This window comes from Sphaerodactylus townsendi, linkage group LG13, assembly GCF_021028975.2.
Source record: "Sphaerodactylus townsendi isolate TG3544 linkage group LG13, MPM_Stown_v2.3, whole genome shotgun sequence".
In the NCBI taxonomy this organism is placed as follows: Eukaryota; Metazoa; Chordata; class Lepidosauria; order Squamata; family Sphaerodactylidae; genus Sphaerodactylus; species Sphaerodactylus townsendi.
The window spans coordinates 22,907,986-22,923,227 of NC_059437.1; the positions used below are offsets into that span (position 1 = coordinate 22,907,986).

Consider the following 15,242-nt stretch of genomic DNA (forward strand, 5'->3'; position numbering starts at 1 on the left):
ATTAATATGGCTCTAATAAAATAAACCCTACCTTATTAAAATACAACATTATTAAAATTAATATTAAACAACATTAAAACAAGATGGCACCAGCTTCAATTCACCCAGAGCCCCAAAGGGGGGGACGGGGTGGTGGATCCACTTGATGTTGTAGAATAAAAAGAGAGGGAGGGGGCTTCCTTCCAGACTACATCAATGGGGATTACAGGCTGGGGGGGGGGCACATTTCTGGAGGCACAGTCTCAAAACATTCAGGGTCTCATCAGGAGACTGCCCTGATGATACCCCCCAGGTTTGGCACAGTTTGGGTCAGGGGAGCCAAAGTTATGGACCCTCAAAACTGTAGCCCCCATCTCCTATTAGCTCCCATTGGAAGCAATGGGGGATGGGGCACCCCCTTTTGAAGTCCATAACTTTGGACTCCTTGAACCAAACCTCACCAAACCCTTCTATCATTTTCTTGACAGCAGCTCTTCTCAGCCAGCTTAGAAACCCAAGGACAGAAGTTCATAAGGTTGCTGTGAGTGATGCAAGCTACTCTCAGTCAAACTATGAAGACCAGGAATGCATCTCTGTTGTTGCTGCCAAGCAAGAGACTTATTAGGCCCAGTTTAAATTCAGAGTATTTGTTTGCAGTTCAATTGCAAGGAGGAAAGATGGAAGAGCTTTGTTTTTAAAAAAGACTGGTTTCTGTAGTACTTGCAAGCGTGCTGGTTGCAGCATTTCTAATCCACATGTTCACCTCTTGGTCACACTAGAGTGAGATGCAGAGAGCCTCCCAAGACCTGGGAAACTTTTTAAAAGAAGAAGAGTTTGGATTTATATCCCCCCTTTCTCTCCTGTAGGACACTCAAAGGGGCTTACAATCTCCTTGCCCTTCCCCCCTCACAACAAACACCCTGTAAGGTAGGTAGGGCTGAGAGAGCTCCGAGAAGCTGTGACTAGTCCAAGGTCACCCAGCTGGCGTGTGTGGGAGTGTACAGGCTAATCTGAATTCCCCAGATTAGCCTCCACAGCTCAAGCAGCAGAGCTGGGAATCAAACCCGGTTCCTCCAGATTAGATACAAGAGCTCTTAACATCCTATACACATATATACAAATTTTTACACACATATATACAATTTACACTCACACACACTCACGATTTGTGAGTGACTGCAGTGTGTGGAAGTTGTATCATTTCCTTGCTGGATGTGTTTCAAGCATGTGTTTGAGGGAGTGTTTTACAACAAGAGCTGGCTCATTTTTGTTCTGCATCCCAATAGATACAGATTTGTTTAGCCAAAGTAAATGCCTCTGGTTGCAAAGACTGCAGGCAGAGATCCAAGGGCTTGAGGGAGACCACACAGCAGTTCCCATTTATCTGCCAGGAATGCTTGGATAAGTTAAAGGTCAAAAGTGCTAGAGGTTGCCTGCTCCCCAAACCTCATAGTGGAGCAGTGAATTTGCAAGCATGGCATGGAATTGGAAGTCATGATGAAGGCCATTTTCCCCTCAATCTCTCTCCCCCCTCCACCCCTAGCAAAGTCCATGTGTTTTAATTCCCTTCCCTCCTTCTGCTTAACAGCTTAAGTTCCAGCAGACTCTCCAGCTTAGGTCGCCACCTTTGGTTATTGCTAGCAAGAGAACAGAAGACACAGGTGCCATTTCAGAAGATGATGGCTTACCCAGAAGTCCTCCAGACATTTCCACACTCCATGATGTTCTGACTTCTTCCGCTAGTACGGTACGCACGTTACAGCTTTCTTGTGAGAGTGGACAGTAAGGCAATCCCATTTTGCTTGGTTTCTCAGCAGCAGACCTGAATTTTCCACACACAGCTGTAGTTAGCCCATCCATAGCCTACATTACAGACTTCAGTGGTTTTTAAATTGGCTGGAACTTAAGTACAAGTTAGGCATGAATCCATTCTGACCACTAGAAATCTTATCCAGCTCCTCTGGCTTCTGAAAATTTATCTTGTACAGCTTGCACACTTTCAAGCATATCTTCTACATCTTAATTTCTAGAAGTTTGCTTTTGCTTTTTACAAAATGAGCACTGAGGATATTTAAAGGAAATGACATCTGCCTATTCCAGCCTATTCCACATTTTGGGCTCCTCTGGAATTGCAACAACCTCACAGATTGTAGGTGATTCTTACATATCTACCAGCTGTTGCACATTGTGAGAACCTTGAGAATTTCTGCTGCATGGCACATTTATCTGTGCAGAACACAGACCCATTTCAGAGCTACCTCTGTGCTGCAGTCACTATTTCCATGAGTTTGGGATCCCCCACTGCAACAGTTGTGCCTGCAATGAATAACCAAGTAGGCCAGCCATTTAGACACCCCCCCCCCCCTCTTGGGTTGTAGGAGAAGCACCAAGGACAGGCCTACAAATTTAACATTCACATTTACTTCTCAAGCTCAGCGTACAGACTGCCTTCATTCATAATGGAGGTCTTTTTGCTGCTGCAAATGAATGTGGCCACCTCTGTGGATGTGTGTGTAGTTGAAAGAGACATCCCTGCTTTCCTCTTGTACTTTTCTCACGACCGTCCTAGTACCTGCCACCCTGGAATACCGTCTGCTGTGCTTCCCTTGACTTACCCTTCTCCCTTATTTTGTCCCGCAGTCCTCCAACCATGTTCAGCGACATAGCTCTTTGAGTTTAGGTGGGACAGACAGTGAAGATGACCAGGTAAATGGCCGCTTTTCCTGCTATCAAAATGGCTGCTTTTCAAAATGGCCACTTTTCCTGCTATCAAAATGAATGCACGGAGTTTGCCATACTGAAGCTGGAATCCTGAATTACCTGGGAGTAAAATGAGACTTATGAGTGAACATGTGTAGAATTGCATTGCTATACTCTAGGGCTGGCAGAGGCTCCCCAGGATCCAAGGCTGAACGGGGGAAGCTTCTGTGTGTGCAAAGTATGTGCTCTGTCGCTGCAGGAAAGGCCCTCTGAAGGTTCAGGGGAGTCTTTGCTGAGGCCACAAGCCTTGGTGTTATTTTTCTGGGTTGAAAAAGGCACCATCATTAAACATCTTGGGATGAAAATGCCTGCAGAGAAATGTGCCTCAAGTCGCACTGAGTAAAGAGAAGAAATGCAAACATTAAATTAAAAACTGTTCAGGAATGAAAGTTTTTGGTAAATCTGATCTATACAAATGGATGCTTTTGCTAAGAAAGTTACAGTTTCCTCTTGCGAACTTAGCATGAAAGCTGCCGTGTGTGGAAAAACCTTCTGCAAGTCGAAAACCGCCACAGCAGGCAAAAAGAGCAAGAGATGATCCTTTCTTCTTGCTAATGTTAAGCTAATTTTTCATTTGTGTGAAGTTTCTTTTAAATAAGAAGGAACATTCAGAGCTGAAATCCCCTCCCTACAACCGTGAAGCGGCACAGCCCCTTCTTCCACCTTATTTTCCTGCATGTGTGAACAGGGATGAAGCGAAGGGGAACTGCATGTGGGGCATGTGCGTGCCCTGTGCCCCTGCTGTGGCAGCGCCCGCCCCCATTTTGGAATGCCCCCGGAACACCCCTCCACGCCCCGACCTTGCCTCTGTTGCTCCATGCACCTGGGGCATTGTGCCCCCCCCCCCCGCCCTGTTGGCGCTACGCCACTGTGTTTGAACCAAGCTTTTGATTTAAAATCAAAGCATGGACAGCAGTGTTAGGATCAGGTTTTCTCTGGGAGGGCAGCAGTTGGTACACTTTTCAGGGTTAAACATATTAAGACAAAATCCCAAGGCTAGTTTGTTTGCAATGTTACATGTTTCTGTCTAAATACTGTGCTGTTTAAAGGTGGTCTGTTGCGGTTTGATGGGGCACAATACTTCTCCAATGTCAAGGGAGTGCAAAATAAATGAACTTGTCTGTCTCCATTTTCCAGGTACCCTCAGAAGCTTCCTCCAGGCCTGTCAGCCCACTGTCTTCCAGCGTCCTCGTGAGCCCCATCTCACCAACCTGCCGCTTGCTTGCTGTCGATTTCAACTCCCCAGCTATTCCGCTGGGCTGCCTGGATACCTCAGCAGCCAGGCACAAGATTGCACTTAATCCACGGAAGCAGAAAGCCTTTAACAGCAAAACTCAGGCCTTGGCTGTAAGTGTCTCCTGAAGGACGGTGGTTCTCCCTTAAGATCGTTCCCATTCATTAAACCTTTGCATAAGGCTCATCTCTAGCAACGTTCTCCCCTGTGAGTAGACTGTGCATGTAGTTCAGTCAGCTGGTCAGTGCTGAGAAGGAAGACAGAACTATAGACTGCAGCAGGACAATGGAGACGTGGTTCCTACAAGGTTCCCAGAAAGGACCATATTGATGGATAATCTCCCCTGTGAGATTATGCCAGTTCACATCGATCAGAGTGTGACTGGAGGCTAGAGCGCAGCAAAGCCTTAGCGTACATGTGCACGTGTGCAAATCCCAACATGCATGTAAGCTTTGACACAAAGAAAAGTCGGAGTCAATTGTAGTTTCTAATCTAATAAAAAGTGTATTTATTAGTTAACTCCATTCTGGATAGAAAGGTAGGTCGATAGGTTCACTAATCTATTCTAATCTAGCTGGATGGAAACAGATGTGAGGAGCACCCGTCCTCCCTCCAGGTATGTTCGAGTAAGATGGAGAAGAATGCGAAGAGGAAGTCCTTGAGAGTATCAGTCTAACTTCAAAGGGATAGAGCCAGCAGGATAGAGTAAAGGTGTCAGTCCCTAGGTCCCTATCTAGCCTCTGGCTTGAGGCAGAAATAGTGTAAAGTCCTTCTCTTCCAACACATATCACCACCACTCTGCAAGTAGAAAACTATTACAACAAGGGGGAGGGGGAGGTACTTTTCTGCTAGTTTTCTACTTGGAGAGAGGGGGGAAATGCACCCCCCTGCCGGCATTCTGAATGGTAGAATCTGTTCTTTGAACTCTGGGTTCTCCTTCTTCGTGCTGTCTGTGTAGATTAAGCTTTAGGCTAGCCTCCAAAAATACCTTTCAGCTATGGTTTCTCCTCCTTGGGATGTTTTGTCTTAGGAAGTCCACTTGCTGAATGTTAACATGTGAGTAAAGGTGTTTGGATTTTGCCAGGCCTTTGGAGGAGTGGGTAACTGTTGGTTTTGCACGTTAGTTTTATGCTGCTGTTTCTGTGCCTGTATTTCCAATTTTAAGCCAAGTACAGTCGAAGGTGGTGCAAAAGTGGGAGAGATCTTAAATAATTTTCAAGCTTGCCACATATATGCTTCCGCTTTCCCCATCACTCCATCAACATTATTTGGGGGGGTGTGTGTGCTGCAAAAACTACTTCACAAATAAGGCTACTATCGGAAAAAATGAAAACACTTGGAGGGCCAATTGTATTCTTAATGTAAGATTTCGCTTGCTCGTCTTTTGAGGCTTTTGTGGATTTCTGGTGCAATGAAATGGAAATTAAAGCCAAAAGCATGCAAAGGGGCTTTTCTTTCTAATGCTGAGTACTGATTTTGGGATAGATTCAAACAACTGAGGTGGACTTCTATTTTGCAAGCCAGAGGGCTCCTTTCATGAGCAGGGGGATCTTTTTGGATTCACTGCCACATTTTGGATCCAAAACATCGTAATCCTGAATATGTCCTTCACTGATGGAAAAAGTTGCTTGTACTGTGATTTTTAGTAGTTGTCAGTTAAAATGCAGATAATTGATCAATTGCACTTTCTTTATTTGGTTGGCCACCGTTGTTTCTGCATTTATGTCCTTTAAAATACAGCCTGACTTTTGCAATTTCCACAAATGGCCTTTCTGCATCTCACCAGGTGGGAAAACTGGAGAAGGAGCAACGCCTTCTCAGAGCTGCTGAAGGCAAAACAGGCCACCCAAAATTACTTGAAGAAACTGACTGCCCAGAGGAGAATTCAGAAGGTAATGGTGTCTAAGCATTGTGTGTTTGAATGTGTGCCTGAGAGAAAGAGAGAGGCATGATATAGGAGGCATAGATATGTGTGCCTATTGAAAGTCATTATCTTTTTGCTCCTTCCTTTTCTGCATAGGTTCATCAGTCCAGAATACCAGCTATTTAAAGGAAATTTGGATTAACAGTGCAGTTCCCAAGACAAGGAGCTCCAATCCTTTGCGTTACTCTTGGAATTTTCTCCCGGGCCCAGGTGGAATTTGTATCTCAGCACCAGAGGATTGCAATGTTACAGAAACAAATTTCCAAGATGATATAGCAGTGTCCTGTACAAACGCAGAGTCTTCTCCTGCAGAGATTGATCTACAACTGGAGGAGGAAGGAGCAGAAATGACTCAGTATTGTATTAATGGCCTCAAGCCAAATCTTCAGAGTGCTGGGAAAGAAGAGCTTGAAATTTCTGAACCTTCACAAACAGAAACAGAAGCTGTAGTGCTTTGTGATATATTATTTTCCTCCTCTCATGGTAACGGCATGGAAAAGGACTTTGATTCGCCAGCAGAATTTATCCATGTGTACGTCGATCAAAAAGCAAAAGGCTCTGGGAATAGCAGCAGTGCAATCCAGTTTGACAGAGTGCAGGAAAGACCTGGTGGTGGGCATGGTGGTATTGCCCTTGGATCTGACTCTCAGGTGTCCATTCCACAGTTTTCTTTATCTGCTTCAGAAATGCCCTCAGGAGCTGGGGATTCTGCAGTTCCAGAGCTTGAGAAAAGCTCAGTTATCAAAGATAATGTGGAATGTCATCCATCTGAAGACCCCGTGGAACCAAGGGTATCCCCGCACAAAGAATCAACCATATTGGACACCAATTTAGACAGCACAGAGGGCAAAAAGCTGTGTCTCCTGACAGAATTTTACCACTCTGTTCTGAACAATGTCCCAGGCAGCCAAGAGGCAGAGCTCCTCAAAAAAGCACATGACTCTACTGTGAAAAACAAATTACCCTCTGAATCTGCTGAGGTTGCTTCTGAAAGCATCCCTCTTAATGAGGATGCCAGAGAAGATCAATCAGACAGTATAAAATTAAAAGAAGAAAGCAGATCGCCAGATGAGATTGTCCAGATCCAGCTGAAGTCCAGTTCTACTAATCCAGTCAGATTCACTATTGCCCCTGCCTGGCAAAGGTCTCTCTCAGGAGGTTCAAATTCCTTAGATAGTTCATGCCCTAGGAGCTCCCCATCTTCACCAGTAAAACCAGAGTTCTTTGAAGCAGTATTAGATACAGCCACACTGGGAAGTATACCAAACAACCTGGAAAGACTCAATGGGGATATAGGAAAGACTGCAGCCAATGACTGGCCAAAGGAGGAGCCACAGAGCCATGACAGCCCATTTGGGGTTAAGCTGAGAAGAACAGCCTCATTACTAAAATACCAAACTGGACAGCAACATCATGAGCCCCCAAAACTAGACCCATTAGCCTTTTCTAGTGTCTCCTCTGTCAAAGATGAACCAAAGTCACCTGAGCCTGGGCAGCCCCCTCAAAAGCTTACCAGCAATGCTAAATCTTTAGGGACAAAAGTCAGTTTCCAGGAAGAGAAAAGTGCCAATAAGGCTAAACCCGAAGAAGTGACAGCCAAGCAGCAGATGAACAGACTTCCAGGTATTGTAGAAAGATTCTGATTCTTTTCTTTTTCTGTGCACATTGAAACCAGGAGGCTGAGGTGACTAGGAATGAACTAACATTTCCTACAAACAGTATGCAATTTATGGAAGTTACACATTTGTTGCATGCACATTTCATGCATGCATATCTGAGAATCCTATATAATCTTTTAGGTCGTAGCTATATTTTTACATGTAGACTATTATGATGGTTTTATGTCTTATCCCTAAAGAATCTTGAAAACTGGAGTTTAGAAGGAGCTATGGAAAAATGCTAGGCCTTTTGTGCACTTCTTGCAGCACAGCTGTTTGCTTCGCAGTGTGGTTTTCCCATGGTTTTCTATTTGCAGAGGAAGTCTGCTGCTGCTGCTAAATGTGCCAATCCAATCGGCCATTGTGCCCACCCATTGCTTCCTTTTTGTTTCCATGCAACCTCCCTCTGTCAATTTCACAGGTCTGTTGCATTATTGATAGTTAATTTCATGGGTCTGCTGCATTATTGGTAGACCTCCAGCGTGAAAATTAAAAAACAAACAAAACCCCAGCCCTTTCAATCCTGATTGGAAGAGCTGTTGAGTGGGTAGGGGAAGATGGGGGGGGGGGGGGGGCTGGGAAGCCCAAAGGAAGTGTAACATATCCTAATGTCCTTCGCCTTGGTTGCAAAAGGAAGGAAAAGTTGCACTTTGTCCGGATTTGGAAACTGCAGAGCTTCTCTGATCTGAAAGTGTGGTGACTCCTGAAGAAGCCAAAATGAGTGCATAATCAAGAATCCAACCTGAAGGGAATGACTGCTTAATGCAAGGCATGCTACAAGTGCATAAAAGCCTGGAAGATTCTGCTTCCACTTATATAGAGGAAATGACTGTCAAACAAACTGAAGTCTATGGTGTTGATATGGACAATGAGGTCTACTGATCATTCCACAAAACTTCTATTTTTGGTTGGGCCCCGAGAAATACCCCATCTACCCTGTTGCCTTAATTTGAGAGTAGCGCTCCCTTGTGAAAGCAGGAAAGAGTTAGATAAAATGTGGAGTGGGAAGTTAAGACACAGGCAACTCAAGATGGGTAGGATCTTGAGGTAATATATCAAAGTGGCCTCTCCCATTGTGGTAAGAAAATCACTGACAAAATTCCTGTTTTTTAACAACACCTTTGAAGTCTATCACCCCAGGGGGCTACTGTGCATTACCTAACTAGGGTGATTGATGTCATGGCTTACCTGAGAAGTGGGAGAAGAAAGGACAGAGCTATAAGGAGAAAGGCATAGGGTGTGTCAATTTTAAATACAGATTCCTGAATATTGCTCTGCTGGAAGGGCTAATACAGCTTCGGCTGGCATGCAGTTATGTTACAATTGACAAGGAGAAAACAGTGCAAGTAGAAAAGAGTTAACACACACACACCCTGCCCCCAGTGCTACCTGTTGGCACAGTTGCTTAAAACTTTTGGGTAGATCAGATCCTGAATTCCTTCCCTGATTTGCATTTTGTTCCTAAGAGTAAGACATATAGATTCAAGCTCCGATTTGTTATTTGGTAATCTCTTTCACCTAGAGAAAAATCCACCAGCCCATTTAGAAATTCCATCCTCAGAACCAGCTTGGATCTCCATGGCAAAACTCAAACAGAAGGGCTTCCAGGGCCTCCCTCTTGCCAAAGGACCAAAAGAAGAAGAGAAGGCCTTAGCCCAAGCTGAGCCAGAGGAGGAGAAGAATCCAAATAATTCTAAGCCTGAGAAGGTAAAGGGATGTATGAGAACCATCAGACAGAGAGATTGGCATCCTTGTTCCAGTGTTATAGATTTGGATATCTGGTTTTTAAAAAGGTCCCAAAGCTTATAATATTGGTTTGCTTCTTTGTTGTTACTTTCTTTCAACATGCAAGGCAGTTTGCGGAGTTAGGTCCCTGTCCCAAGGCGTTTACAATCCAAAATTTAACATGTGGGAAGCATCAAATGAGGTGGAGGCCAGAATAGACTGGAAGAAATTGCATTTGTAAGGGGAAAGGGAATAAGTGACAGTGGCCGAATTCCCACTGAAAATTTAATCTAGATACAATCACGTTTCAAAAGAATCGGCACCTTTTCATCCAGGTTCCAACATCCTCACTGCAGCATGTTTCTAGGGAAGACATCTAGGCCTGCCCCTTGGGTGGGGGTGCCTGCTGTCAGGGGTGCAATTGTTAAGCTAGCTGCACCAAAATGTCAGAGTATCTTTAGGAGACTCTTCTGATGATACCACCCAGGTTTGGTGACGTTTGGTTCAGGGGGTCCAAAGTTATGGACCCTCAAATGTGTAGCCCCTATCTCCTATTAGCTCCCACTGGAGTGTTTTTTCAAAAAAGTGCATATACAAGCAGGTCCAGGAAAATCCCGAGATAAGGGGGGGGGGGGGAAGGAGTGCCAGAAATGGGACTAATCTGTGTTCCGCGGTTCAGCTGTGAGGAGATCTCAAGGGAACCTGGATATTTCGGGTGACTATCCCAGGATTAATCGCCAGTGAGGATATCACCAGTGTGAACAATTCAAAGAAAAGGTAGGTTTTGAGGAGAAATTTGAAGGAAGGAAGTGGGAGATGTTGGTTCTGGTGGTTGCAGCCATCAGGGGCAGCAAGGGGAAAATGGTGACATTTGAGTGACCAGGAGATCTTCAGGCAGCTGAGGTTGGTCAAGATGGAGGAGCAAAGGTTACAGACAGGGGTATATTGGGGCATGAGATCAGAGAAGTGAGGGGAGACCAAAACCCCGGAGGACTTTACAAATAATGACAAGCTGTTTGTGCTGGATCAAGGATCATCCAGAAAATCAGCGTTGGGGTTCACGTAGGGGTGGTGCTGTCACGTGATCAGCATGAACCCGAGTCTTTAAAGCGACTTTTCATTTTGGGACAATTGTGAGGATGGAAGTAAACCATGTTTAGTTTTAGACAATATCTGGGAATGTAAGTTTGCTTTGTGGTTGGTTGTAAATAATTATTCTGTTTGGGAGCCAGATGAAGAAAATTAGATTGGCATTGATGGGCACATTTCGAGTGTGCCAAATGCTTCACTTAATGATCTTGCACATCTTAGAATAGATCTGTAAAGGAAGGTAAGTATTATGTCCTGTTGCAGGTGAAAGAGTGAGGCAGAGAAATGGTAGCAGAGTTCTTGTTGACATAGTAGTACGTAATGAACTTGGTGGACTGACTCTAAAAGGGGATGAGGCATATTCATGAAGGAGAGGTCCATCCATGGCTATTAGCCATGATGTCTGAATGTCAGTTGGGGCAGCAGTGGGGGAAACTCTGGAATCCAAAACTTGTTTGAAGGCCATCCAGTGTATCTGGTTAGCCACCGGGAAGCAAAATGCTGGATTAGGTGGGAACCTGCAAGATTCTTCTTATCCCCTTACACAATGCATAAATTACAGTCTTCTTTTTGCTTTCTAGGATGCTCTCTGTGAGAATTTACTGAAAAAGAGCAGCACTCCTCCTGTGAATGCCTGTGAGAATAAAGCACAAGTGAAGATAACCTCGTCATCTCCAACTGGTATCAGACAGCAAGAGTGAAGGGGGGGGGGTGTTGCCTTTTTTTGCAAATTCAGCTAATTTGGGGGTATATTTCGTCTTTCATATTATATCTTGCTTGGTCAAAAATTTTGCCTGGACAAATTCACAAAGTCCACAGGCTTCAGATTAAAATTCAGGAAACTGTTCTGAGTTAACAACTACAGCAGCAACATTTATAGCCTACCTTTCCCTATATGTCCCAAGGTGAGTTACACAAATCAAATAGCAGACGTCTGTAATAAACAAGAAAATGCAGTGGGCTTAGAATTGAATGCAAGCAAACTCCCCTAAGGCAATAACTCTGTATAAGGTTTTATGTATCATATAAGAGATTACAAAGACAGAAGATCTTAAACTACAGTAAAAGGTAGTCTGATACATGCAATAAACATTGCAATGTGTTATAATATTATCCCCTGTAGAAGCAACCACCTTTTATAAGAATACCTTCCCAAACATTTCTGTATTGCACATTCTGTGAAATGACAGAAGTGTGGAGAGTCAGCATGGCATAGTGGTTAAGTACGGTGGACTCTAATCTGGAGAACTGGGTTTGATTCCCCACTCCTCCACCTGAGCAGCAGACTCTTATCTGGTGAAACAGATTTGTTTCCCCACTTCTACATTCCTGCTGGATAACCTTGGGCTAGCCCAGGGGTAGGGAACCTGCGGCTCTCCAGATGTTCAGGAACTACAATTCCCATCAGCCCCTACCAGCATGGCCAATTGGCCATGCTGACAGAGGCTGATGGGAATTGTAGTTCCTGAACATCTGGAGAGCCGCAGGTTCCCTACCCCTGGGCTAGACGCAGTTCTTTCAAAACTCTCTCAGCCCCGCCAACCTCACAAGGTATCTGTTGCAGGGAGAAGAAGGGAAAGGAGTTTGTAAGCTCCTTATGGGAGATAAAGGGGTCTATAAATCCAAACTACTCCTCCTCCTCTTCTTCTACTACTATTACTCACAGACAATTCCAGAATGCGGGAACCATCACAGAGAATGTGCCAGAATGAAACCCAGAAGGAGAGGAGTCTGATACCAGAAGGAGAGGAGTCTGATGCCTTGAGTCTGATACCACATTTCCCCTTTTTGGGGGGCCCCTGTGGAATTGTGGGACATGCCTGCAGCACTGATTACTGGACAAACTGGTTAAATATACATCCCTGTAGTCCAGCATACCCACTAAGTAAATGCCAGAGAAATCCATAGGACTTGGATCAGAACAAGATGCGGCATTTGATAACAGCTTCCTGTTAGCATTTCTTTACATTGTGATGTGGAGAATTTTCTAAAATTCAGCAATCCATTTAATTGCTTTGGTTTTACTCTTAAATCATTTCTTTACATCCTGCCTTTCTTGCTAAGTCTCAGGGCGTTTGCAGTGTAAAACGTTGTGGTCGCACAAGATGCCTAGTAAATTATTTAATGGTACTAGGGATAACACAAATTAGAAACAATGCAACAAAGTACTATCAGACACGGTATATCAAAACCAGTGCAAAAAATGGATTTACAAAAGTAGAAAACAGTGCAGGAAGACCACCATAATACCTGCTGTGAACAATGGAATGGACTACAGTTCCATACTGTTGTTACAAAGTTCTTCTTAAAGTAAGAGATGTCTTAATGTTTCAACAGGAAGAAAAGGGGTTAGCATTCTGTAGCATTTCTGTGCCTCTTACTTTTCTATTCACTAGTCTGTTTTCTGGTTTTTGACAGCATCAATCAAAATGGTCCCTCAGGAAACCACTTGTGCGGAAAAGGACATAAAGACATCGCTGAGCCTGCCGGTATCCACGTGCAGCCCTGCTGAACCCCCCTGGTTGTCTCTGGCCAAGAAAAAGGCTAAAGCGTGGAGTGAAATGCCCCAGATGGTTCAGTAGCAAAGCCATTCCAGAGGTGTGGTCAACACTGCCAATATCTGTATTAATAGCATTTAATGATTGTGAGCATTTTAGTGGCTTGAAAGGAAAGGGTGGCAGTCAGGGAAGGCACCTTTTAACTTGAAGATGGAATCGCAAGTGAATGTTTGAACTGTGGCAGCCGTTAGTATTAATACACTGAGTGCTTTTCACTGTAAAACAAGAAATGCTCCAGGAACTGTTACTTATGCTTTCTATGAAGATTTGGAATTGTCAAAGACTTTGAGAAGAAGAAGAAGCTTAACTTGCATTCAAGACAGTATTTCTGCATGGTGGAAGGAACGGCCTGAGACATTTGCAGGGGGATTTTTTTGAATTTCCCTTGGTATTGCTACAAAACTTGGGTGTCTGGTGGCTAAAAATGAGACTGGTTAGTTGGCAGTGGCTCTTTTGAATGAAAAGCAACAGCGAAGACGAGGCCAGTGCAGATAGATGCCATTCATAAGTCACATTCTTATGGCCAAACACACCTCTTTTTTTTCTTCTCTCCTGCTCTACAGGAGATGGTAGTGCCATGAGGGGCATTGTGTCAGTACATCCAGAAACTTCCAGGCTTATTATAGAAAAAAGGAAAGGAGTTGCTACGGCAACTATCAGTAGTAACTTCCCTTGCCACTTCTTTTTGTTTTGCTAACTCAGAACCCAAAAATGGCTGGGCAGTCATATGCACAATAGGGTTTTTTTTTCCTCTTTTTCATACCCCTGTCCAGCCATGCAGGTGTGAGGATACCTGTATAGAGGACTGGATGGCGACACCCTTCTAAATGATGTGTGTGCACAAACTGTGCGCTTCCTCCCTCAAATCATCACGAGTTCCTTCTGTGTATTGCTTGCCTTTGTAATTCATCACTTCAAAGAACTCCTGGCTCAGTCAGCTAGAAGGGTCTTGAGGCTTCACCAGTGCTAGCTACAGACCTTCACATTCAGCAGCACTCTTTTCACTGGCTTTGCGGGCTACACAGCATAGATGTCAAAGCTGTAGGTTTTCACGGGAGGTGCTAGCTGCGCATCCCAGCCTTGGACAAGTGCTGCAGCTGTACCAGGGTTTACTGAATCTTCCACCCTCTGCTGTTCAAAGTGACGGATGGTGACGGTTCTGTTTCCTACATGTAAAACTCATGTTTCACTTTAATGGGCCGGCCAGACTCTGCTCTCTGGTTTGGCGGATACCTGAAAAGAGGTATAAAATCCACTGCTGCCTGTAACCAAGTCCCAGTGGCCTTTCTTGAGAACAGAGAGCTGTGTAGACATGTTCCCATGCCAAAGGCCCTGGAGTTCATCTGCCATGGAGAACAACCTCACATGCTGAAGAGATTTGTCTCTTTTTGGATGTCTTCCAAAGTCTGGCTGGCCCAGCCACTGAAAAGTTTTAAACTTTTCTTGAAACTGCGCCCCCAACAGTTGCTCCAGCTGCCCCTGTTCCTAATGGACTTTTGGTCACCAATGCAAGGAAGCGGCCATACCGTTTTAACTCGGAAATCACCCCCACTGATTCTGTCCAAGTCGTCCACGGGCCTCACTTAATCTGGATTGCTGCCCTAACTCCTAATCCCCTTTGCAAAGGACACCAAAAGCTGTGCATTCCTTTTTTAACGTTTGTCTCTAAAGACCTTTTAAACATACCGTGTGTATATACGTTTTTGTAATCCTTGCATTTCAGTAACCCCTTTTTTGTACTTTGTTTCTGTACTTTGTTTACTATTAAATGGTATTGTCTTAAAGGAACTCTGCTGTGTTTGAGGTGATGGAAAACTAGTGTTTTTTTTTTTTTACTGAATGTCTTTAATGGTGGCCTTTGTTCCATCAACACATTAATACATATTAATACATTAATACATATTAATATGTAATACATAAGATAGTTTTCTTCCCAGAAAGAGACACCAAATGGCTTCCTCCATGGGAAATTCATAGTTAGGGGTGTGCAATTGGGATACTCCTCACCCTAAAAGTCAAATTGAGCAGCCTATACCCAAAACAGTCTTCCCAGATCAAATTCTGGATCTCTTAACATCACACATTAATTGTCAGGAGTTTAACGGAGCCAACTTGCCTGCTTTTTTAATGCTTCTCCCCACTCCCTGGAAACAGCAGTGCTTTTTTATAAGCAAAAAGGTGAAAGGACTCATATATAAGGTTGCACTGAAGTTTCCCCCTCCAAGACTTGGTTCACCCCCTCATAACTTGAAAGAGCCTTGAAAAAGGGGGCTGATACTGTCACAGAAAGAAAGCCAGCCGACCAGCCAGCCTGA

At 44.2% G+C, this 15,242-nt stretch overlaps 1 protein-coding gene across 3 annotated transcripts in view; it reads left to right on the forward strand.

Moving 5' to 3' along the window:
- The window catches only part of KIAA1210 (KIAA1210 ortholog), a 49,899-nt gene extending 35,184 nt beyond the window's left edge, over window positions 1-14,715 (forward strand). For 2 of the 3 annotated variants that reach the window (XM_048514485.1, XM_048514484.1), the window contains exons 5-12: window positions 1,568-1,726; window positions 2,620-2,685; window positions 3,877-4,086; window positions 5,760-5,865; window positions 5,994-7,520; window positions 9,078-9,262; window positions 10,951-11,050; window positions 12,788-14,715. In XM_048514485.1, coding sequence (XP_048370442.1) covers window positions 1,568-1,726; window positions 2,620-2,685; window positions 3,877-4,086; window positions 5,760-5,865; window positions 5,994-7,520; window positions 9,078-9,262; window positions 10,951-11,050; window positions 12,788-12,951 — 2,517 coding nt within the window. In that variant the 3' untranslated portion in view covers window positions 12,952-14,715. The remainder of the gene's footprint in view (window positions 1-1,567; window positions 1,727-2,619; window positions 2,686-3,876; window positions 4,087-5,759; window positions 5,866-5,993; window positions 7,521-9,077; window positions 9,263-10,950; window positions 11,051-12,787) is intronic. The other variant, XM_048514486.1, reaches the window with a different exon arrangement.
- The last annotated feature ends 527 nt before the right edge of the window (window positions 14,716-15,242 follow it).